The following is a 24,996-nucleotide window of genomic DNA, read 5'->3' on the forward strand; positions in this document are numbered from 1 at the left end:
GGCTCAGATTTCGATGATGTGTGGACGATGTCAAATAAGACGTATTGGGCACGTAGTTACACCACTAACTTATACATATACAAAGTGTCCTATTTGTCACGAGCACCTTGAACGTCTTTGTTGATGCTACCATTTGAAACGAGAATTATTCTCCCCCCTTCATTACTGACAACTCGCTCACGAATTATTTACGACTGGTTTCTCAACGTCAATTTCTATTTCACCACATTGCAATGTCTACTATCTATGATATAAAAGCTTGAAGCTATCAGCTAGCGAAACAATCGCAATATTATAACAGTAATTGGTGCACTGTCATGGTCGTAGCGTGGTTTCCGCGCGTAGGATGACCCGGTAGGAAACGGAAGTGGAAACAGACGCCTGAGGACAGCCAGGTGGGGCTTACTCGAATGGTACCGCAGGAATCGGCAGAACGAAGCGGCAGGTTTGAACGATCTCCAGTACCTTACAAGGCTCAACATGACAGGGTGTTTAATCCCTAGTCCTCTGTGACAGCTGATGAGGTTGGATCATCGTGCTGGCAACGGTAGCCCTATATCGCGCGGATGAACCAAGGCTTACCGCGTGAGTTGTAGTTTGAATACGTCAACTTGCGCACCGTTCTACTGAGACAGGAAAGGATTAGAGAAGCTTTGCACCAACCAGTGTGGATTCATGGAGCTTACTATCCTGGTATCATACTGGAACCCCATACCAGAACGTCCGAATGCTGTGACTGAGAGTGTCCCGATCCTGACACTCAATGAAGGGCACCAGTTATCGACTAAAACCTGCAAACAACAGAGCTACAGCTCAATCATCCTCAATGTTGAACTTCCATGTTACCTTGACCATTTCCAACGCAAGGATCGCGTAAACCACTAGTGACTTATCAGAAAATTGATGCATTACCAACGCAAAATGACAAATGATCGTTTCTGCTGAAAATTCCCTTCAAGAAAAACTCGCGACAATGTAGTATTTGTGAACATTTCTTATGTATAACGAAACGGTGTCGGTAACCAATCGATTCAGGAAGTATATTTAATTTGCTGCTCGTTAAACACGTACCTTCTGTTTCTCCTTCCACTCTCTAAAGTACACAAAACGTCGACTATATAAGAAACTGTCCACGGATTTGCTTTGATTCAGTCATTTCGAGCCAATGTCATCGAAGAACACTGGAATCATGTGGAAAACGTTCTTAGTTATTGCCTTCTTCTGTGCTGCAGGTAACATTAAATAATCGTTAACGAAAATTTTATTCAAACTCATTCTGGCGATTCGAGAGCAGAAATAAGCAGTCGAATCTATTCAACGGTCACTGTTATGGTTTCCCACAGGTAACGCGAACGATTGTGTGCCTCGAAGGTTCGGTTTTGACGGGATCGTGTGCGTTTGCAATGCAACGTACTGCGACGGGCTATCGAAAAACCAACCGGAAGTCCCGGACGAAGGAAACGCTTTCATGTACGTTTCGAACAAGAACGGACTCAGGCTCCAAGAATCGCTGGTACAATTCAACACCTGTCACATCTCGCTCTTCGAGTCCACCCTGACTGTAGACACTACGAAGAGGTATCAAACGATAGCAGGTTTCGGGGGTGCCCTCACCGATTCTGCCGGTTTGAACATTAAAAAGCTCAGCTCGGCTGCACAGGATCAGCTGTTACGGTAATCCCTAGCATCTATTGCTGAAATTAAATACATGCAATGTTCCAAATATTAACGATCGAATTTCTAGGTCGTATTACGATCCAAAAACCGGGAGCGGATATAATCTAGCCCGCCTGCCGATTGGTGGATCCGATTTCTCGACGAGACCTTACACCTACGACCCCTACGACAACGACACGACCCTGGAGCACTTTAACCTTGCCTTCGAAGATCACGAATATAAAATACCGTTCCTGCAGAAAGCTCTTAAATTAAACCCAAACCTGAAATTGTTCGGGGCAGTCTGGTCGCCACCGCCATGGATGAAAACCAACAACAAAGTCAACGGAGCAGGTAGAGTTCGCGATCGTCGACGAAATTAGCGTGGGAAGTGAACGATGATGCATGTTTTAACAGGTTTCCTCAAGAAGGAATACTATCAACTCTACGCGGAATATATATTGAAATTCTTGAAGAAGTATAAGGAGTTCGGTATCGATATTGCGGCCGTTTCAACGGGTAACGAACCGGGAAATGGCGTCGTGATCGTCGATCCTTTGAGCTCTATGGGTTGGACTCCGAACACCGTGGCCAAGTGGATCGCTAATAATTTGGGCCCGACTCTGGCTGCCTCTGAACACAATCGCACGCAAATTTTAGTCCTGGACGATCAGAGAATATTTCTGCCTTGGTACGTCGAAGAAATAGCTAAGAACGAAGAAGCGATGAAGTACGTCGCGGGAATAGCGTCGCATTGGTACACCGACTTCATAGTTCCGACGAGTGTGTTGGATCAAACGCACGACAAATTTCCAGACAAATTCCTCATCATGACCGAGGCGTGTTTAGGTAAGTATTTTCCTGCAGACAGAATGGAATAGCGCTGAAGTGTATTTTATTTGCGTGATGTGTTCACATAGGAACCGGAGAACCTTTGACTCCGGTTGTATTAGGATCGTGGTATCGAGGGGAAAAATACTTTTTGAGCATATTAGAGGTAACGTAATTTTTTTGTTTACAAGTTAGATGCAATTGCTAATGAAAAATACTTCGTTTTAAGTACATGAACCATTGGTACGCCGGATGGGTGGACTGGAACATGGTTCTGGACAAAACGGGCGGACCAAACTGGATTAAAAACAACGTCGACGCGCCCATTATCGTGAACCCGGAGAGCGACGAATTTTTCAAACAACCTATGTATTACGCTCTGAAACATTTCAGTAGATTCGTAGGCAGGGGCTCCGTCAAAGTTTCTGTCACCGACACCCTTCACATCAAGTCTACAGCGTTCGTAACACCTTCGAACAAAGTTGTTGTTGTACTGTACAACAGGTAATTCATAAAACTAGTTTACGAAACATAAGAGCAACGCGAGTTTCTAACAAATTAAATTCTATTTCGTGTTTCAGGAGCCTTTTGCCGAAACAAGTGATCCTAAAAGACCCGAAGAAGGGCAATCTCTGCTTCGAGTTATCTCCACTGTCTATGAACACTATAAAATATCAACAGTAACGAGCTAAACTAGGTGTTAGATGTTTTGGAAATACTCGTATCGTTCAGTTAATAAAGACAATTTACTCTACTGCGAGAAATGATTTCAAACCCCATAACAAACACACCTTTTTTTGATTATCGATTTATCTATCACTTTACCATTCTGAATACTTAATGCAAATTGGTAATTAGAAAGTTTTAACAATTTTTGCATGTTTTAATGCAAGAGCATTATTAAAGCTAGCACTCGCGAAAGGACAATCAACGATGAATTACTTCTTGATTTTTAAACAAAAATATTTAGATTCTAAACTTCGACCATGAAGCGTCTACCTCGTTCTTGAACGCATATCTAACAAAGCGCGATAAATAACAAATAATTATACAATAAAATTTTCCTACCAAGCTTCAAGGTACACACAACTTTATCTATACGTATAAGAAAACAACCACGATTTTGCTATGGTTCAATCGTTCGACGCGAATGTTACCAAAGAACATCGAGACCAGGTGGAGAACGTTTCTAGTTGTCGCATTCTTTATCGTCAAAGGTAAAATTACTTTCGACATTCACGCGCGTAGAAACTGCTGTTAATTTATCAGGCCGTTATGGCAATCCGTGAGCACGTCTACATAATTTCATGGTCACAGGCAGCGCGAAACGATTGCGCGACCTGTAATTTCGATATCGACCAAATCGTATACGTTTGCAATGCAACGTACTGCGATGGATTATCAAAGAACCACCTGGAAGTCTCGGACAGATGGGAGTGCTTACTGGTACGTTTCGAACAAGAAAGGGCTTAGGATGAGCGTGCAGACGGTGAAATTTAACGAAAATCAACCATGGAACGTCAAATCCATCCTGATCATAGATGGAACGAAGAAGTTGTAAGGATTGTCGAGGATGGTCAGAGGCGTATGGTCGGATTCAAACACGTGGACAATAAACGTAACTATATAAACTGTACTATTTAATATTTACTAACTATTTAACATGAAGAACATAAAAGAAAGACATAAAACGTAAACGTAAAACTGTGACTGCTCTCGACTAACGTTCGATACAGAGTGACGTTCCTGCAGTCAAAGTCGACCCTTCCTTATTCCTATCTTATAATAATGATCTAAACAAAACGCACGTTCGTACTCTAGCTTAGACTAAACATGACGCCAACGATCCCACAGGGATCAAAAGGTGTTGGGTTTTGGAGACGCCCTTACCGTTCAGAATCGTCTCAGCTACCCCACATTTCTGGCTCTTACACTATTTACGGGACACCCTGTATGCAGGAAAAATTTTAATGGGTGATTCTAGAGGCCAAAATAAGACGAAAATGAAGAATACCAATTTATTGATGGAGGCTTTGTTAAAAAGTTAGTAACGTTTAAAGTTCCGCCCGTACTGAATTTTTTTCTCGAAAATGCTCAGGATTTCGGGGGTATGTCTGTTCACCAAAAATTATTGTAATTGACCCCCGTAACCGAAAATAATTTTTCCAAAACGATTTGAAAGTTTTTTTTTCCGGTCGAAAAATTGCACACCTTCTCGAATTTTTTTCTAGAAAGTAGGTAGGATTTTGGGGGTATGTCTATTTACCAAAAATTATTGTAATTGACTCCCGCAACCGAAAATAATTTTTCCAGAACAATTTGAAAAATTCTTTTTTCGCCGAAAAGTTTAGCAGCTACCCGATTTTTTTTCTCGAAAATGGATGGGATTTCGGAGGTATGTGTATTCGCCAAAAATAATTGTAATTGACCCTTGCAATCGAAAATAATTTTTCCAGAACGATTTGAAATTTTTGAATTTAATTGTTAATAACTTTTTAACTAAAATTCCCAGTGGTGGCCGAATACCCTGTATACGATCCTCAACCGAGTTCCCAATATCTCAGACGTCTTTTTTTGTTTACAAGTTAGATGCAATTGCTAATGAAAAATACTTCGTTTTTAAGTACATGAATCATTGGAACGTCGGATGGGCAGACTGGAATATAGCTCTGGACAAAAAGGGTGGACCAAACTGGATTAAGAATAATGTCGATTCACCCACGAATTCTACAAACAGCCCATGTACTATGCTCTGAAGCATTTCAGCAGATTCGTCGACAGAGATTCTGTCAGGATTTCTATCACAGATACCTTACACATCAAGTCTACAGCGTTCGTAACACCTTCGAACGAAGTTGTTTTTGTACTGTACAACAGGTAACGTACATGATTGTAATATGTTTGGCGCGAATCATCTTTCTTCTGACGTGATACAGTTTCTAACAAACGAAATTCTGTTTCGTGTTTTAGGGGTCTTTCGCCGAAACAAGTGGTTCTGAAAGATGCAAAGAAGAGCAGTCTTTGCCTCGAATTATCTCCACAGTCTATGAACACCATAAAATATTAACAGTTACTAATATAGCTGATTCACACGATGTACGAATATAGTACTCCTAAATTGTGATGTTTGTACTAATAAGTGACACGTGCACAATATGATTGTATTATTTTGTAGAAGTATTTACATCCTTGTCCTTGTTCATTGCTAGTATCTATATAAGTGAAAGTTCTTTGGGGCTACAAATATGTTTTGAAAAATGTAATGATAAAAGAGTTCGATCGCCACTGTTGCAAAATATTCTTTAACCTTGGTTATGAGCCACACGAAGTATGGAATACATCAGGTTTGAAGCGCACATGTGTAATTACGTGTGTCTATCGGCTGTTCAAATTCATATATTTCGTCGTACGTTTACCTGCAAACGTGTACAATATTACTTCGTCTAATACAATGTATTGTCTCGTAAAGTATGATATGAGTCTGATAGAGGCAGATGGAGTCTGTTATACGACATAGACAGTCACCACAATGGAGATGGCAATCCAGAATACTTTACAGATGACACCTAAACCGCGAATTATGCAGACATTTGCCATGCAACTTCCCCTACCACGACTTCTAGATATACACAACTGGCAATACATATAACAATTCATCCATCGTTTAACGTTAATTCCATTAGTTTCGATTTGACTTCCACGGTCGAACGCTTGAAACATGTGGAAGACTCTCCTAATTGCTACCTGCTTCCTTACAAAAGGTAACATTGCGTTTGTAACATCGAAACTGCATTTTCTATAGGATTTATTATCACCTGCATTAGCTCGTAAACATCACGAAAGTTTCTATTATCAGTCTCAGGTTTTGTCAGGCACTGCGTGCCCTATACCGTTGGCACCGATGTAGTCGCGTGCGTTTGCAATGCAACTTATTGCGACGATACACCGTACAATGTTCCGAAAATTCCCCCGAAAGGGTCTTCCTACGTGTACGTGACAAACAAGAAGGGTCTAAGGATGAAAATGTTCAAGGCAAAGTTCAACATCTCTCGCAATAATTACTCCGACGCAATCTTAACCGTAGACCCTACAAAGAAATATCAAACGATTCTCGGTTTTGGGGGCACGTTCACCGATTCATTCGGTGCAATTTTGGAAAAGCTCAGCCTGGCCACGCAAAATCAAATAATCCGGTAATGGAGACCACAAACGAAACGATTTATTGTACGATTTGTCGTAGGTTAAACAATTAGCTAAATTTTACGATTTGCAGGACATATTTCTGTAAAAGGGCGGGAAGCAGGTATAGTTTAGGTCGCATACCGATCGCCGGCACAGATTTCTCAACGAGGCCTTACTCGTACGACGATGTAGCGAACGACACGTCGTTGGAACATTTTGCCCTCACATACGAAGATTATGCCTATAAAATACGAAACATACAGAAAGCCCTGCAACTAAATAGTCAAATTAAATTTGTTGCTAGTCCGTGGTCGGCCCCTGGGTGGATGAAAACCAACGGCGAATTCAGTCAATTTGGTAAACGTTAGAATATTTATAACAGACAATTTCTGAGCACTGAAATCACGGATCGTCCGATTGCTTAGGTTGCCTGAAGGAGGAGTATTATCAGACCTATGCTGATTACTTGGCGAAGTTTGTGGACAAGTATAAAAGGTACCATATCGACATATGGGCCGTGACCACGGGTAACGAGCCAACGATCGCCCCTCAGCTTAATGTTTCGAACATTATTACCATGGGATGGACACCCGAAAGCATGGCCAGCTGGGTCGGTGATTTCTTGGGACCAGCGCTAGAATCATCGATGAACCCAAACACGGTTGTGTTAGCCCTCGATGACAATAGAAACGTACTGTCAGAATTCGCTGAGCCGTTGTTTAGAAACGAAGATGCGTCCAAGTACACTGTAGGGGCTGGTGTACATTGGTATTTTGACAAAGATACACCTGCTACGATATTGGATGAGATTCACGAGGAATTCCCAGACAAACTGTTACTCATGACCGAAGCATCTATAGGTGAGCTTTCTCAAATCGAAATACAAGATTGGAATGATTTAATTTTGCGTTTGTGCAGGTCCGTCGACCTGGAAATCTTCGAACGTTGCGACGGAAGCGTGGAATGGCGGAGAAAAGTATATTTTGAGTATAATAGAGGTAAAACGATTGTTCATCGTGGTCACGACATCGACGGAATAATTTTTAACGGCTAACATTGTGGTTTAAGTATATGAATCATTGGTCGGTTGGATGGATAGACTGGAATTTAGCTCTCGACGAAGAGGGTGGACCATCCTGGGCTAACATGACCCTCGACGCAGCCATTATCGTGAACACAGAGGACGATGTGTTCTATAAACTGCCAGCGTTTTATGCCATCAGACATTTCAGTAGATTCGTTGACAGAGATTCTGTCAGGATTTCTATCACCGATACCCCTACCATCAAGACCACGGCCTTTTCGACAACTTCGGAGGAAATTGTTGTTGTGCTGTACAACAGGTAACACGGATTGCTTTCATTTTTGCATTTCAAATTATTATAATCGACATTTCATTTTGTATTCCAGCGATAGCTCTGCAAAGACCGTGACCCTTAAGGATGCGCGACAGGGTGCACTGCAGTTCAAATTATCTCCATATTCTATGAATACAGTGATCTATAAATCATGAACACGTTTTAAAATGCCACTAAATTGTAAGATTACCCGAAATAATAAATGACAAACGAACATCACGTTTCGATAGCAAGAAAATTACACAATATCCTCAAGGCTAACTCCAACTTTAGCCTCTGGTTATATTGTCTTCTTTGAAACTTAAAAAATGTTTTTCCCTCATCTTTGCAAACGTTATCTCGTCTCGTCGCGATGCAGGAATAATATACCCAAATACTTATCATAAATCTGAAATAAATCAAGACACGATAATGTGACGAACATTTCGGCAACACATATTTTCTTTTGTTTATCTTTTATCGTATTCCTGATGAACAGACGGGGGAAACTTCCGTTATCGGAACTCATTACATATTAATACGAGGTGTCCTCGATTCTGAACATTCGTCAGTATTGTTGAGTTATTCATACTTATTGCACATATTCATATAGAAACAGTGAAGACTCTTTTCTGCTGGTCTTAGTTTGGGGGACTAATTTGATTGTAAGAAGTGACGAAGATACTGCCCGCATCGTTCAAGAAGAAATGTCTCTCAACGTGGATGGGACATTTTCTAAACCAAATTTTTGAGAAAAAATTTGAAAGTAAAGATTTACGGTAGAATACCCCCTGAAACCAAAAGAAACACAGGCTACACGAGTAGTGTACTGACAGCCTTAAACTTTATTGGTTGTGAAAGCACACGTGTCAGGGAGTGAAATATATTTCATTACATATTACAAATATCGTAACGAATAAATCAACAACTACCGATAACTAACATCGAAACTTGTATTTTATCTTATCTACCTTGGCGAATAATATGAATGATTGCACGATGCAAATATTGCACCCACGATTACAGTGTCGGTAATATTGTTTCCCCTACCACGCTCCAAACAATATGCAACAGGACTATATAATAATTCATCCATCGGTGAATTTCAAAACGTTTCGTTTTAATTTTTACCATAGCCATCGAGCATTCCCGAAAATCATGTGGAAAGCATTTATATTCGTCGCCTTCTTCGTCGTCGCAGGTGAGATTTGATCGTTATCTAGAGAAAATCGAAAAATACGTTATGTTTCGTAGACTAAAGTTTCACGGCGGTTTCCACAATCGTAGGAAACGCGAAGAAGTGCGTGCCTTACGCCGGTAACGTTGTCGCGTGTGTTTGCAATGCAACATATTGCGACGATACGCCGAATAATGATCCGAAAATACCAAAAAAAGGGACGTCTTATTGGTACGTGACAAATAAGAAGGGTCTCAGGATGGAGATGTCAAAGGTGAAGTTTAATACCGGTGATCAATCTTCCTCCAAGTTAACGTTAACCGTCGATACGAAGAAGACGTATCAAACCATTCTCGGATTTGGGGGTGCCTTTACCGATTCTACCGGTCTAAACATAAGAAAACTCAGTCCAGCTACGCAATACCAACTCATACGGTAACCATTACCATTTTCAAGCATATTTAAAACAAGAACAAAAAACTGTAACCATCGCTAGCCACGAATGCTTCGTAATAATCGACTAGATTTCGTTATGCGTAGATCGTACTACTGTCCAAATACGGGAAGCAGGTATAACATAGGTCGCATACCGATCGCCAGCACAGATTTTTCGACGAGAACTTACTCGTACGACGATGTGGCGAACGACACTTCCTTGAAACATTTTGCACTCGCTCAGGAAGACTACGAGTATAAAATACCATACGCGAAAATGGCCCTTGAATTGAATCCTAAGACGATATTCTTTGGTAGCGCGTGGTCGGCACCAGGATGGATGAAAACCGACGACTCCTTCGACCATTTTGGTAAATTTTATTATACGTGGACACTTTTGTGAGCGACTGAACTTACCAACATAAGAACTACCGATCTCTTAAACAACCTTCAGGTTACTTGAAGAAAGAGTACTATCAGGTCTTTTCCGATTACTTGGCGAAGTTTGTGATCGAATACGAGAAACATGGCCTCGAGATGTGGGCCCTCACGACGGGTAACGAACCAACGATTGCCTTCCAAATCAACACGACGCGCATTGATACCATGGGATGGAAACCTAAAGACTTGGCTATGTGGGTTGCTAATTTCATGGGTCCGACTCTGGCATCGACGATGAACAAAGACCAGGTAGTCTTGGCCCTCGATGACGACAGAGTTTTATTGCCTTGGTTCGTCGAGCCATTATTTAAAAACGAAAACGCGTCCAAATACACTATAGGGACAGGTGTACATTGGTACTTTGACAAAGAAGCGCCTATAAAGGTATTGGATAAGACCCACAAGGAATTCCCAGACAAAATGTTACTTATGACCGAAGCATCTTTGGGTAAGTTCTTCCAGTTTAAATTAATAATATTATAATATTCTCGCGAAGAACCGCAAGTTTCATTTCGTGTTCGTATAGGTCCGCCATCGTGGGATAGTCCAAATGTTCTGAATTTATCGTGGAGTTACGCGGAAAGATACATTATCAACATAATACAGGTAGAACGATTATTCAAATTATAGTAATGTCTATGGAATGAAATTGAACGAATAACTTTTAACGATGTATGTTTCATTTTAAGTATATAAATCATTGGTCGGTCGGATGGGTGGACTGGAATTTAGCTCTCGACAGACAGGGTGGACCGTACCAGAATATCCCCCTCGATGCAACCATTATTGTAAATACAACCAAAGATGAATTTTATAAAATGCCTATGTATTATGCTATCCAGCACGTGAGTAGATTCGTTGATCGAGGCTCTGTCAGGATTTCCATCACCGATGACGACACTGTCAAATCTACGGCCTTCGTGACACCTGCGCAGGAAGTTGTTGTTGTACTCTATAACAAGTAATAAGGATCATTTCATACGAATTTAGTTGTCCGTGAAATATAAAATCCCCAACCGTTTCGTATTAATTGAAATTGCATTTTGCATTTCAGTCGCAGTTCTACAAATTCCGTGACCCTTAAGGACGCTCAACAGGGTGCATTGAACTTGAAATTATCTCCGTACTCGATGAACACCGTGATCTACAAAAAATAAATACTTTTTATGTGAAATGTTGAAATGTAACAACGATCGAAATAATAAATAACAGTTTGAAATTATACTTTCATCATTAACGAGAAAATAGTTTTGAAAATAATTCAAACTGTGCATTACCGCATAAACAATGTCAAAACCTGTCATGTATTTTATCTAGCTCGGTGAACGTAAAGTTTTCTTCGAGTGTCTGATATAAGTATCGCGCTTGTGACTAAGGTGACAGCGTACAGCCACGTCTCTCCTATCACGCTCAGAATTATGCACAAATCGACTATTTAAAAATTCAGCCACCGCTTGACTTCAACATTTTTCGCTGTAATTCGACCGGAAGCCATCGAACGTTCGAATCATGTGGAAGACATTTGCAATTGCTGCCGTCTTCTTCGCGGCAGGTAACGCGAAGGACTGTGTACCTTACTTTGATGGTACCGACATAGTAGCGTGCATCTGCAATGCAACCTATTGCGACGATACACCGAACAACGATCCGAAAATCCCGGAAAAAGGAACTTCTTATTGGTACGTGACAAACAAGGAGGGTCTCAGAATGAAAATGTTGAAGGCAGAGTTCAACACCTACCACGAATCTTCCCCTGACGAGACCTTAATCGTAGATACGAAGAAGAGGTATCAAACGATTTTTGGGTTTGGAGCTGCCTTCACCGATTCTGCTGGCATAAACATAAAAAGTCTCAGCCGTGCAACTCAAGAACAACTGATTCGGTAATTAACCAGCATCTAGACTGGCTAACTTTAATATTCGGACGCTTGTCGATTTCTGATCTTGTTTAATAAGCTTGTTTGATTGTTTGCAGCGCGTGTTACGATCCGGAATCAGGAAGCAGATACACGTTAGGTCGCATTCCGATAGCCAGTACCGATTTCTCAACGAGGGGTTACACGTACGACGATTATGCCAACGACACGTCGTTGGAACACTTCGCGCTGGCGCCAGAAGATTACGACTACAAAATACCTTACGCCAGAATGGCTCTCGAACTAAACCCGGAAGTAAGATTCGTCGGTGCCGCATGGTCGGCTCCACCATGGATGAAAACTGTTAACAAACTCGATGGTGGTAAATATAACGTTATACAGGGTGTTCGGCCAACCCTGGGAAAAATTTTAATGGGATATTCTACAGGCCAAAATACGACGAAAATCAAGAATACCAATTTGTTAATGGAGGCTTCGTTTAAAAGTTATTAACGTTTAAAGTACCACCCGTACTGAACTTTTTTTCTCGAAAATGCACAAGATTTCGGAGGTATGTCTATTCACCAAAAATGATTGTAATTGACCTCCGCAACCGAAAATAATTTTTCCAAAACGATTTGAAATTTTTTTTTTTCGGTTAAAAGTTTCACACCTCGAATTTTTGTCTAGAAAGTGGGTAGGAATTCGGGGGTATGTCTATTCACCAAAAATGATTATAATTGACCTCCGCAACCGAAAATAATTTTTCCAGAACGATTTGAAATTTTTGAATTTAATTGTTAATAACTTTTTAACGAAGCCTCCATCAATTTTGCCTCTAGAATCCCCCATTAAAATGTTTCCCAGGGGTGGCCAAACACCATGTATTAAAGAAAGTAGAAGAAATAAAGCGAATTTTAATTCTCGTTTGCTATTCATCGCCAATCTTCTATCGATCGTTTAGGGTTTTTGAAGAACGAATATTATCAACTCTGGGCTAATTACTTGTTAAAGTTTCTGGACGAATATAAGAAGAACGGGATTGACATGTGGGCAATTACAACGGGTAACGAACCGCTAAATGCCATTGAACCCATTTTTCCCCTTACCACTATGGGATGGACACCTGAAAGTATGGCTGATTGGGTCTCTAAGTTCCTGGGTCCAACTCTGGCGTCGTCGATACACAATGGAACGTTGATTTTGGCACTGGACGATAACAGACACGTATTGCCCCGGTTTGTCGAACCAATACTTAGCGAAAAGAACGGATCGAAGTACACCGCTGGAACGGCTGTACATTTCTATAAAGATAGCATTGCTCCTGCGACTGTATTGGACGCGATCCACGATTTATTTCCGGATAAAGTACTTCTCATGACCGAAGCATCCGTAGGTAAGATATTCGGGTAGAATGCTCGAAAATTGCGTATGTTCAAAGTACAAGTTACCGTATAAAAATTGTATTCCGTATTTGGGAAGCTCCGGTATCATGGAGGACACCAAATGCCGTGCCAGATACGTGGAATCGAGGCGAAAGTTACGCTTTAAGTATAATAGAGGTAAAACATTATTATCTTGATTTGACTACGAGCATGTTGGATAATTTCTAATGAAAAAACAAAATTTATTTCAAGTACATGAATCATTGGTCAATTGGATGGCTAGATTGGAATTTAGCTCTTAACGAAGCAGGCGGTCCAAGCTGGCTCAACAACAGCAACGATGCAGCTATTATTGTGAATTCAGACAGGGACGAATTTTATAAGCTACCCTTGTATTATGCAATTAAACATTTTAGTAGATTTGTTGATAGAGGTTCTGTTAGAGTTTCTATCACCGATACCGACAGTATTAAATCTACAGCCTTTACAACGACTTTGGAAGAAGTTGTTGTCGTGCTATGCAACAGGTAATACAAATTATTTTTAATATTGCATTTAAACCCGCTGTGGCGATACCTATTACGAGTGAGTTTTGGTTTTATGTCCTAGGAACAATTCTTCGAAATCTGTGATTCTAAAGGATTTATATAGGGGTACTCTTCGCTTAGAACTATCTCCACATTCTATGAACACTGTGATATACCAATAAAAAAAATTATTTTCGATCTATACGCTGCGTCAACCGGAATATGTTTAAATAAAATGAAATAAATCCAATTGTATTTAATTATTATATATTTACATCGACTGAATATTTTATGCATCCGGATAATACGTTTTTGCCCAACGTCCTACACTTCTTTTCTTTGGATTTTCTCTTAAACATCTCGGTATATAAATCGGTAAATGATCGTCCAATCTTCGTTTCATAGGTCGGTAACCAAACTGCCATGGATCACGTTTCTTATCTATAGGTCGAGTATTGTAATCGATTATATAAATTTTCTGCCAATTTGCTATTTCGGGTATTTTGCTATAAAAATAAATTAAAAATTTATACAATAACTGATGAAAGTGTTTAAATAGAGACAAATCACTAGTTACGAATGCATGTGGTTACGTACAAATGTCTCTGTCTGTTAGACATGAGATGTTTAAAAGACTGCTCTAACCACGTTCTCCGATCGTTGTCCGAAATATCAGCAATATGTTTTACAGATTCCCCTAAATATGGCTTCATATTTACCCCCATTCTTTCTTCGGGCGTATTAATATAGAACTTTACCAAGTTTCTTAAAACACTTTCGTTAAAACCGTGAATTTTCTCATCTTCCGTCGAATCAAACAACTTTTCTGGCTGAGTTACCCAGCATATATTGCGCAAAGGATTTTGATTCGCATTTTCTGAATGTACCAATGTGGTATTCAATTGGTAAACACAGAACGACCAGAACTCACCATCTGTTATAATACTTTGCGATACTAATGGATATGTTATATCATTAACTGTGGAAAAACCTAAAATTGGAAATATGTAAAAAGAAATATTCTTTTGCCACTTAATAATTGAACAAAATTCATTCATTAAGTACATCATGTATGAGAAAAATTTATTAATAAATACCTTGATAACAAGCCTGTGATAGAAGCCAACCGTAAGATGCAAAAATAGCTTGCACGACTAACGCGTCAAATTTATCATCGTAGGTACTACGTCTGTTTAATAAATGATTCGAATTATGATAAGACAATAAACCAAATTCAGCGGGATCACCAGGCCAAAAACCAGGAACACTGACAGCATGTTTATATGAATAGGTATGTCCCAATACTCTGGGATCCAATTTGTATTCAGGAACATTCCATTCTGGATTTTTAGAATCACTTAAAGAAATAATTTCTTTCAAAGGAAACTGATGCCTTAATTGCAAAACTGGAGAACCAGTATACTGAACAGGTATATCAATTGGATCATCTACTAATTCTTTATCTGTTTTGGAATTTAGTCTTGCTTTCCTTGCTAAAATTGGAGGATCTATGCCACCTGCAAACCAAAATGCTTCCACTCTTGGTTCAAAATCTATCTCAGCCTCCATTAAATGCGGTATAGTCGAAGACAGTGTAGCTAATATTATTCTATTGATTTGATAAATGACTGCATTTGTAATATCAACTTGAAGTTTTCTTTTGTCTTGTATATTCTTGGTTTTCAGTTCTCTCCTACAATATATATTAATTGAATAAATTACTAGATAATATTTACTCACCGTCTACTCATATTCTATAACAATACTTATAGACGTTATACTCACAATCTATAAGAATATTCGAAAGTAAGAGCATCCTCTATAGGTTTTTTAAGATCTTTGATCATAATATCTAACTGTTCAGATGTAATTAAATCATCATAACAGTTAGGTAATTGATAATCATCTACAACATGAGTCCTTGTAATGTATTGGGCTTGAGATAATGAGTTGTAAGGAACGCACCCTTCAAGCAGTTGCAATGATTTCCAACCATAGTAACGTGGCATATTAATTCCATACAATTTTTCCTCTACAGTTTCTAACACTTTAATTTTATTGTACCATACCTCCTTTTTCCTATTTCTTTTAGCCTTTCGAGACAGATCTAGTACTGGTGGATAAATTACTTCTTTCGTCATATCTGACTTAGTAACTGCAGGAACGGCATATTTTCGAATAGGATTCTTTATGATAGTTACAGAATAATTTGATAAACACTTTCGAAATTTGGCAAACATTATTGAGAAATAAAAGAAATCTTCAAATTAACCTTTGCTATTAATATTGAGGTTATACGCAAAAATGGAACCGTATTACGCTATTGTCATTTCAACCAAACATCTTAACATAACTTATATACAATTTAAACCGATGAATCGTTAAAAGCTACAGCAAAAATTATCATAGTTTGCTCGAAATATTAAACTCTAATAATTAGAGTACAAAAATATACGAACGTCGTAAATGCACATAATATATACACCAATTTGTAGATACGGCTACGCATGCGGACATGTTCTGACCCGTTTCTATTGTCATTCAACAATTTTCAACATTGACCAATAAAAAATTTTCTTTAAATGTTTATTAGTAAATGAGATTACGAATTTTTTATACCCATTGAACTAATTTTATAAAACTCATTTAATATAAATCACAAGTTTGGTATTAATAATATCGATTATTATTTATATTACCTATCAGTATTATCAAGTGAACGGACTATGAAAAGAATTAATAGCAATAAAAATTCAAATAATATCTTTTGAATTAAGCGTGGATCCACAGGACAGATTCGCAATTATGAATTTAAATTCAATGATACACTTGATATTGTAAGACAAATATATGCATTGTTTTTTTGTAACATTAGATAACACAATAAAATCTTTAATTACAGTATACAAAGTCTTTTTACTTAATCCCTAGTGATCGATTTGATATTAAATCAGTAGTTATGAATATCAGCCCATAAATTATGACACCGAATTATAGCAGTCAGATTGTCTGTGGCTGTGGCTGTATCACAGACGAGGTATACGAGTAGACCTTACACCTTATGGTCTTTCATGGCCCAATCTGACTGCCATACCGGCCTGAAAATTCGGAGGTGATTTTAGCGGCCTCTTCACATGGATGGCGGTCAGTTCAGAAACTATTCACTGAATTAGTATTGATAGGCAAACAGCTGTAGTGTTTGCGTAAATACATGTGAGTTGACTATGGAAGGGATTAAAATTAATTTCTGAATCTGTTGGTAACGTTGCGAATGACACGAAAATGGTAATGGGGTTTCGAGACCCCATAAAAATGGGTAAAAAAAATCCATTGGGTGAAAGATCCACCTGTATACCTCGTCTGTGGAAATACTCTTGAATCTTTGATGAATCAATGAGAATCAAAACTAACCTAGTGAAGAAGTTCTATATTTATGATGATCTATGCAAGGCGGATCGCAGCCAATTTGCTAATATTATTCAGTTTTTAATTAATAATTGCATTACCCAGCTAAGAGTGATACGATTATTAATAAAACCCTAAATAGTATTATCCAGGTCTCACCACGTGGAGGTTGCTGCGAATGGAGACCCGCCCTAACCGATTCCCAACCACCCTCCATTACTAAAGACCTGTGACCTGTGACCAACAATCGTTGATCGAAGAAGAAACAAACGAAAATGCAACCAACGAAGGAAACAACCAACGAAAGAGTTTCTTGAGAAAGAATTTGCCTGTAAATTCTCATCAACAAAACGGAGAAATGGACCAAAATATTGCCTGCCTGATATAATGATTAATATAGAGAACGAAATTCCTGCCTAACTATAAATCTAAATTCGTTTATATCCTACCTATCTAATCATCTAAGAAAATACATAGAAAATGTATTCTTCCTTCGACGAAGATTACCTGAAACATACTGTTACATTGTATCTAAATATAAATCTAAATTATTAAAACATAAACTTAGTAAACTGAAACAAAATACATGAAATACATTATTTTTTCTTTTATCTTCTATTTATCCCACGATGATTTCCTGAAACACGAACAAAGCAATATCAAACAAAATTGTAACAATTCTTAATTGTTACTTTTATAAACCTGAAACTTCCATAGGAATATGCTCTGTAACAGAAACTTGTTTGATAGATTAGTAAGAGAACAAACAAAAATTTTACACCTGCAAGAAGCATATGGCCAACACTGAATCTGTAAAACTACAAATACTACAACTACAGGCAAGTGCAGTGAGAAAGTAAAAATAGTACATAAAGTACGAGGTTACTTTGACTCTAAAATGTATTCGTCGCGAAATATCTTCTTGCACGTCAATCTAATGATATATTTTAATAAGTGAAGGAAGACTTTGGGTATCTTCGATATCGAAAAAAACAATTATTTATACAACCCACGCTATCGAGCATAATTTAACTATTGCCTGATGTTAATTAATAATTGTTGCAAACAATAGGAATGAAAATATGGTTAAATTCCAGGTGACTGAAGGATTCTTTGAATTTCTAACGAGAACCAAGGTCATACATCACGTATTCATTTCTTCGATCTTCTGTCCTTTATACGATACTTTCTTTTGTATAAGTTTTCACCTTTCATTTCTTATCAGTAAATTATACAGGATTCTAACAAAGATACGTAAACTGCGTCACTAAAATCGCAAAACAATATATTGCAACACCCAACAAAACACATATTAATACACACGAAGAGAAGCTCAAGCATCGAGGGGTTTAATCTCGAAACATGCGAGAACAATTCTCGTGTCCGCCAATTGGAACGTTTTAAAAATATTAAAACGATTATAAATATTATATTAAAAAATTTCAAATCGTTCTGGAAAAATTATTTTCGGTTGCGGGGGTCAATTAGAATCATTTTTGGTAATAGACATATCCTTGAAATCCTACGCATTTTCGAGAAAAAAAATTCTCGTCGAGGTTACCCTAGGTAGTAATCGCGATTGTAAAAGAAATACAATAAACATTCCAAGCTAACGTTTTTCTTTTGATGCTATGCGAAATACACACGAGGTATACGAATAGACCTTCCACCTTATGGACTTTGATGACCCAATCTGACTGCCATACCGAATTATTTTTTAAATAAATAAGGATTTTTGGTGTAGTTGTCAATGAGGTACATCCTGAAATCTTTAAATAATCTTAATCGATTGGTTACTCCAATGAAAGTAATCGATTGATGCCCAATTCTGGACCGTACAGCTTTCATTCCGTTAAAAATTAATAAAATTTATGTAATTTCATTTTCTGTCTCACTTCCTCTTGTGTTAATTTTTAAATCTGTTGATAACGTTGCGAGTGACACGAAAATGGTAATGGGGTCCCGGGGCCCCAGAGAAACGGGCCGAAAAAATACATTAGGTGAAAGGTCTACTCGTATACGTCGTCTGTGGTAATATTGTCAGATACGTTGGTAAGTACACTTTCTTTATAGTGAATTGATCGTGCGTCGCCACCGGACGCACCATGGAGTGATCTACCTTACTCACTCAGCTGTTTGCAAATTGCAACACCCCGTATATTGGTTAGTGTGATTGATCCCACGAGTACAATAAAACAAGCGAGGGTTAAAATAAAAAACAATTTATTAACGACAATCGCTATAATTACAATATTATATATCGCGTGTGAAAAGCAATATTTCACTTTATACATTGTGTTTCTTCATTTCCCTTTCTGTTATTTTGAATTACTCGACGATAATTGTTCGATCGAATTGCAAGCTTGCTAGAAAATGTCCGAACGCCCTCGTCATCTCATCTTCGTTTTTCGTTCTCGAAAGTAGCTAAAATTTTTACTCGTTACTCGGGAACAAAATTCGACCGACTACAGTTTAGAACAGTTGCAAATTTTCGAGGCGGTAGGCAAAGATAGACGGAATTTTATTCGAATAATAGATGTGACCCCCGTTTTTGAAACAATTATGAGAACCGAAAAAATATTAACTGTTAACTGGTAATTCCTAACGAATTTCTCGTCGTACTCATCGACAATTTCCTGTTGAATTAGACATCTTGGTCCGGGGAGATGAATCTCGGTTGGAGATTTAATTTATCTACATTGTAGTTTCCGAAATTTTCCCTTGAACGTTCAGGGAAAGGGAAGAAACAATCTGGCTTATTTCGGTTCTATAACAGTTCCTTGCTTACATTTATTCCGCGAAAAGCATCACCGATCGAACAAACAATAAATAACGCTCAACATGGAACGTCCACGAGTAGGAAAAAGAACCATTTTCTCTCGTTCGAACCACGCTCGAGCGCGAAAGGTCTTCTATAATGATAATAATGATAAAGACGAGGATGGCAGCAATCGGTAGCCAATTAAACGATCGTACGTAGAAATGTTTCTCTTATTAACCAATCGAAGCAGTGCCGGGCATCGTTTGAAGTATCTTTTATTGTAAATATTTGAAATAATTACACGCGCACATTCTTGCGAAGCGATTAGCTAAAACGACGATCGGAAACGACTCTTATCCTTCCGTTTTGTTCGAAGCGAACGACGCGTTACAGTTAGAAGCAAACTCGACACTTTAGCGAAAACGAAACGCTTTGTACCAAGCATGTCAAACGCGCGGCCTGATCCGTTACATTTTCACTCAAAACGATAAAAAGGCCCTTGGGTTGAACCGAGTTTTAACATGCCTGGTCTACGCTATACGAACTAATCGGGCAGCCTTGTGTTACTATTTCAAATATTTTTGTTCGATCGTTACTTCAAACAATCATCCATCAAAGTCGCATCGGGCCCGAGATGCGGTCAAAACGTCCCTAAAAGTGGGACGCGGTAAAACACTATGACGAAGATGCTAGTCTCCCTGTATAGTCGTCGCTGGATTTCGATCAGCACTGCGATTTAGGTGCCTGGGAATATTTACAATGTACACCGACGACGATTAACTGCACAATCTATTGGAGTTTCTCTCGGAATACGTTTACACAGATTCGGTAATAGCTAGTACACATGTACGCATACATCGTCACCATCGGTCGACCGTTTCGTTCGTGGACATCGAGCCTCGAGAATTTCCATCGAAAATTTCCACGGGATTAAAAATGTTCTATCCCTGTTGCGTATCTCTAATGTGCACGTACTGTTCGCGTCCAGGGCACCGAAAACTTGCTGCATCCAAGGCATCTCGTGGCTATTGTTTCATTTTATTTAATCCTCTTTTTTTTAAATAAATAAGTCGCGATCGCTTTGTTTCTCTTCGTTTTCTTTCTTTTTACTCGGTAGCATTGGACGTCAGAGCATATCTGTATTCGACAACGAGAAAATTACTAAGTTTATCGACTTGTTCGCATCTTCTCACTCTCTCTCTCTCGCTCAATGTATTCCTCGTTTACGCTTCTCAACCCTTATTTTCTCTCATTCGCACGGACACACTTTCTCTTCCTCTCCGCCTCCCTTGTTCCGTTTCCTTTCAACCGGTGCAGAAAATAGTTTTGCTTTCGTCGTTTAGTTCGTCCCTTCGCTTAAAAATTGCCGACGCGAACGGCACTCCGTAAACCTAAGCGTTCTGTATCGTTAAGTTATAGTATCGAAACCTTTTTCATGTTACTTTGTATGGCGGGAAAGATAACCGCGCTTCGAGAATACGACTATGGAGCACGAACGATACACGCTTCCGTTTCCGTAACCCAAGTGTCTGCCGCGAGAGACAGTTCCTCGACTGGGTGCTTTCATTTCTATCACGGTGTATTTTATAAAAATACTTTGCTTTCGTCGGTAAATCGATCGAGGCCGTTAAAATAAGAAAACGATAAACCCGGGGTGCTCCATACTCGAACGCTGGAAGTGTTCGCGGATCGAGTCGTACGAAACTAATTTCTCGTTTAAATATACATATAGCAACGTCGTTACGTAGTGTTTTATTTATTTTTCTATCGTTAATGGAGACACGCCGGATCGTACGAGGAAGGAGCGAAACTTTTTTATACAAGTACTATCAGCCGGAACGCGATACGTCTCGAGCGTGCGCGTACGTAGGTACCTCTGTATGTTACCTTATATGTTATCTAGCATTTTTACGATTAGTACTATTACTACCACGGTGCCCTGGCTGTCGGTAAACTATAGAATGTAAACGCTAAATCGTCCACGGTGCTATACTCGAAATAAAACTATATCGTTCGACAGAATACGTAAGACAGACCATGCAGTGCACTACTTGTCCTCTCGTGCATAGGAAATTTCTGCGCGATCCAATTGCTGCTGGGCATTCGTTCGAACGATTATTTTTAAGCAACGGTACACTGACGACAGACTACGCGATCGAACAGAACGCGGAATCGTATGAGATAATTTTTGTTTAAAAACCCCAGTAGGATCAGAGAGTGCGTGTAAATTTCAAATATCTATATTTCATTTTCAATCGAAATTAATATAAAAGTTATGTACCAAATGTAAGTTCGGTTTGATCGCCACGACAATTTCTCAATTATCGTTCGTTTCTTTTTTCGTTTTTCCGTTATTACCTATGCGTTTATTTTTACCCAGCGTTGCGAATTTGACTGCTTTCCTTTTTTCTTTTTTTTTTTCCTGTTTTCTTCTTTTGGCTTTGTAAGTTATGGATTGGGCTGCGCGCGCGCGTAACGCGTTAGGAACCTTGATAAGGCAACGAAGAAGCCCTGAATCTTACGAGTGTATTCTTTTCCATTTTCACGCTCTTTAGGATGCTCTTAACGCTCGACGATTATTCATAATACTCGGACGCGAACAAAAACATTTCCACAAATTTCTCTGTAAGAAAGAGACCCGGTACCGGTATGATTCTCCTTCTACGCCTCTTACTTTTTACGCGTCTCAATCGTTTTTCTTCCTTTTTTCCCCTTTTGTCACCAATTTAATCAACTGGAATAATTTTTATTTGACAATACATTATACGTTGATACAAAAAGACCACAAAGCACAAAAAGTTACGCAAAAAAGCTCGTGCCACGAAGCTTATATCGTAATTGGGTTACTCCGAATTATGGCTGATTTGCAGCGAAACCATAATTATGCGTAAGATTAAAATTTTTTTTAAAACGTTTCTTATACGCCGATACAAATTTCGGAATATTCGTATGTATGACACGATCGTCAACGTAAAAAGTGAGAAATTCTAGAAGATTAAATACACGATCGGAGAACAATTTGCCGATTGTTCTTCGTGTAATTTCGTGTGGGATAACAAATATCCGGACAAAAGCTCTCAAAAATATATATAATAATATAAAATACGTTCGTTTACACCAACAAATTTCTAAATTTTCAGGACAAACGTAGGGGCAATCGAATAGAATACAACATTCGTAAAGTTCAGTATTTGTTAACAGACAAAACAGCAATTTGTATACAAAACTTTCAAACAATTTCATATCACAGCACTAGCTATAAATACAACGTCGAAAAGAGAGCTGAATACGAGAGCTGAGCCAGTATTTCGTTAGAAGGACGAAAGAACACACCGAACGGAATTCTACGCAAAAATTGTATGCACTGCGAGAATCACGGGACCGAGGCTCCATCTTCGATTATTTCTTTTTTTTTTTTTTTTCTTCCATTAATATTTTCACTACAGAGAGCTTATTATACTACGCTTCGAAGATCTGATGGGAAACAATATCGACAGCAGAACTGAAATAAAACGTTTCTCATAGCAGAAGACCGTTCAAGATCACACGGTACGCTAAACGATTCGGTTCTTCCTTATCACATGTGCATCAATTTTTGCACTCGATCATTACCGAAATCTTGATCACTCCGTTCTTCGTTCTTTACAAAACAACGACACGACTTTGTTTTTGCACGTTTACAGCCATCGTCCTTGTTCATGTTCGTCGTTTTCATCGTCTTCTTTCTTTTCCGTTTAATAATATATACGTACGCACGCGGTGCTTGTCAAATCACGTATATATACAGTGGCGTGCAAAAGTATCGGGCTACGTCATTTTTCCGTAATATATATCTTAACTGTGATATTGTATTTAAAATTCCATCGCGAGTAAATAATCCTTCGCGTCGGAGCAATTGTTAACACCGTAACGACGCATATTACCAACGATGGGAAATCTATGCGTGTAAAAGTATCGGGTCCAAGCGACGTTTGGCTCGGTTTCTTAGCAATTTACCGCTAATCTTTTGTTTCGTACGTTAAAAATAATAAAACAAACTTACTTGGAAACGATAGGATGTGGGATGTTTGGCGGTCGGTAGAAGGAAGATTATGTTACGGGATGCACTCTCTGCCTAAGGACTCGTATAGGGATCCGCCATCTTGAAAAGCCTTACAGACTTTAAGGAATTGGTGGGTACCCGACCAATCGAACGTTAAGCGGAGCTTTGGATACACAAGAAGGGTTAAAAGTGCAAGAAACGTACGAATGGTTAGTTCAATCGGCGCGTAATAAGCTGGCAAATCTCGAAAATACTGCAAAATTGAAAGAATTAATAAAATTATCGAATCGATGCTTCGGTGTGCAGAAATGATTTCTGCAAAGGGTCAAAGTATTAAGTACAACTATAACCTGTAAACGTTGAACAGCTCGAAGTTTGCGTTTGTATCGAAATCTAGCGGCAATTTATGTTGATAAAAAATCTTGGCCCGATACTTTTGCCCACACCCGGTCTCGATATCAATAAATATACATCGTTACAACAAAGATACCTTACCATCGAACGTTCTGCATATTACGGAATTCGTCGCACGACCTCGTGTTTAAAACCTGTTAAGAAAAAATATTGCGGCACGGTACTTTTGCACGCCACTGTACATGTAAGGATGATTCGCCACCGATGATTGACTGGACCGTATTCGGAAACTGGAATGGATCAGCCATCCATCCGCGATGCCACCGACGACAACGGAGGGTGCGGGTGATGTACCAAGGCCGGAATTCCATTTGCGTCAGGCTGCTGACTGCCGGTTGGAACCGAGCACGAAGTAGGGTGTTGCTATTTCTTGGTCGGCGTGCCTCGCTGCGTCAAACCCTCGAATCGTTTGAACGTGTAATTAATGAATACCCAATCCTTGTACGACACCTCACCGTCCTGAGGCATCGGCGCGGATGCTGTAACAAGCGAAACAATCGCGTCACAATTACGAATCAAACGCTTCTCTTTCTTTATTTCGAGGCGA

The 24,996-nt window shown here is 39.0% G+C and overlaps 6 protein-coding genes across 13 annotated transcripts in view; 4 read left to right on the forward strand and 2 right to left on the reverse strand.

Moving 5' to 3' along the window:
* The first annotated feature begins 1,104 nt into the window (after positions 1–1,104).
* Positions 1,105–5,878, forward strand: LOC122401456 (lysosomal acid glucosylceramidase-like). The gene is made up of 7 exons (XM_043403589.1): positions 1,105–1,232; positions 1,344–1,674; positions 1,745–2,010; positions 2,074–2,505; positions 2,577–2,653; positions 2,717–2,991; positions 5,458–5,878. The coding sequence occupies exons 1-7, from the start codon at positions 1,166–1,168 to the stop codon at positions 5,552–5,554; spliced, it is 1,545 nt and encodes a 514-aa protein (XP_043259524.1). The 5' UTR covers positions 1,105–1,165; the 3' UTR covers positions 5,555–5,878.
* Positions 5,879–6,098: 220 nt separating this feature from the next.
* LOC122401455 (lysosomal acid glucosylceramidase-like) lies at positions 6,099–8,262 on the forward strand. Its single transcript, XM_043403588.1, has 7 exons — positions 6,099–6,248; positions 6,344–6,680; positions 6,761–7,026; positions 7,095–7,529; positions 7,588–7,667; positions 7,738–8,012; positions 8,080–8,262. Exons 1-7 carry the CDS (start codon positions 6,206–6,208, stop codon positions 8,180–8,182), a joined length of 1,539 nt encoding a protein of 512 aa, XP_043259523.1. The 5' UTR covers positions 6,099–6,205; the 3' UTR covers positions 8,183–8,262.
* A 592-nt stretch (positions 8,263–8,854) lies between these two features.
* On the forward strand, positions 8,855–11,281 carry LOC122401468 (lysosomal acid glucosylceramidase-like). The gene is made up of 7 exons (XM_043403613.1): positions 8,855–9,207; positions 9,294–9,618; positions 9,724–9,989; positions 10,073–10,507; positions 10,586–10,665; positions 10,749–11,020; positions 11,114–11,281. Exons 1-7 carry the CDS (start codon positions 9,072–9,074, stop codon positions 11,214–11,216), a joined length of 1,617 nt encoding a protein of 538 aa, XP_043259548.1. The 5' UTR covers positions 8,855–9,071; the 3' UTR covers positions 11,217–11,281.
* A 32-nt stretch (positions 11,282–11,313) lies between these two features.
* Positions 11,314–14,099, forward strand: LOC122401469 (lysosomal acid glucosylceramidase-like). The gene is made up of 6 exons (XM_043403614.1): positions 11,314–11,942; positions 12,035–12,297; positions 12,880–13,311; positions 13,398–13,477; positions 13,553–13,827; positions 13,910–14,099. Exons 1-6 carry the CDS (start codon positions 11,569–11,571, stop codon positions 14,007–14,009), a joined length of 1,524 nt encoding a protein of 507 aa, XP_043259549.1. The 5' UTR covers positions 11,314–11,568; the 3' UTR covers positions 14,010–14,099.
* Positions 14,052–16,342, reverse strand: LOC122401467 (28S ribosomal protein S30, mitochondrial). Of its 2 annotated transcripts, XM_043403612.1 has the most exons (5): positions 15,793–16,342; positions 15,613–15,615; positions 14,925–15,520; positions 14,425–14,818; positions 14,052–14,333 (listed from the first exon to the last, which is right to left on the reverse strand). In XM_043403612.1, exons 1-5 carry the CDS (start codon positions 16,065–16,067, stop codon positions 14,117–14,119), a joined length of 1,485 nt encoding a protein of 494 aa, XP_043259547.1. In that variant the 5' UTR covers positions 16,068–16,342; the 3' UTR covers positions 14,052–14,116. The 2 variants fall into 2 exon arrangements, with proteins under 2 accessions (XP_043259547.1, XP_043259545.1); XM_043403610.1 differs by having other exon boundaries at positions 14,054–14,333; positions 15,613–16,339.
* Positions 16,343–21,758: 5,416 nt separating this feature from the next.
* Positions 21,759–24,996, reverse strand: part of LOC122401495 (serine/threonine-protein kinase tricornered) — a 64,823-nt gene continuing 61,585 nt past the window's right edge. For all 7 annotated transcript variants that reach the window (XM_043403658.1, XM_043403659.1, XM_043403660.1 and 4 more), the window contains one exon: positions 21,759–24,928. In XM_043403658.1, coding sequence (XP_043259593.1) covers positions 24,813–24,928 — 116 coding nt within the window. In that variant the 3' untranslated portion in view covers positions 21,759–24,812. The remainder of the gene's footprint in view (positions 24,929–24,996) is intronic.

This window comes from Colletes gigas, unplaced genomic scaffold, assembly GCF_013123115.1.
Source record: "Colletes gigas isolate AHSC1104 unplaced genomic scaffold, ASM1312311v1 Colletes_gigas_Sc00025, whole genome shotgun sequence".
NCBI classification, from domain to species: Eukaryota; Metazoa; Arthropoda; class Insecta; order Hymenoptera; family Colletidae; genus Colletes; species Colletes gigas.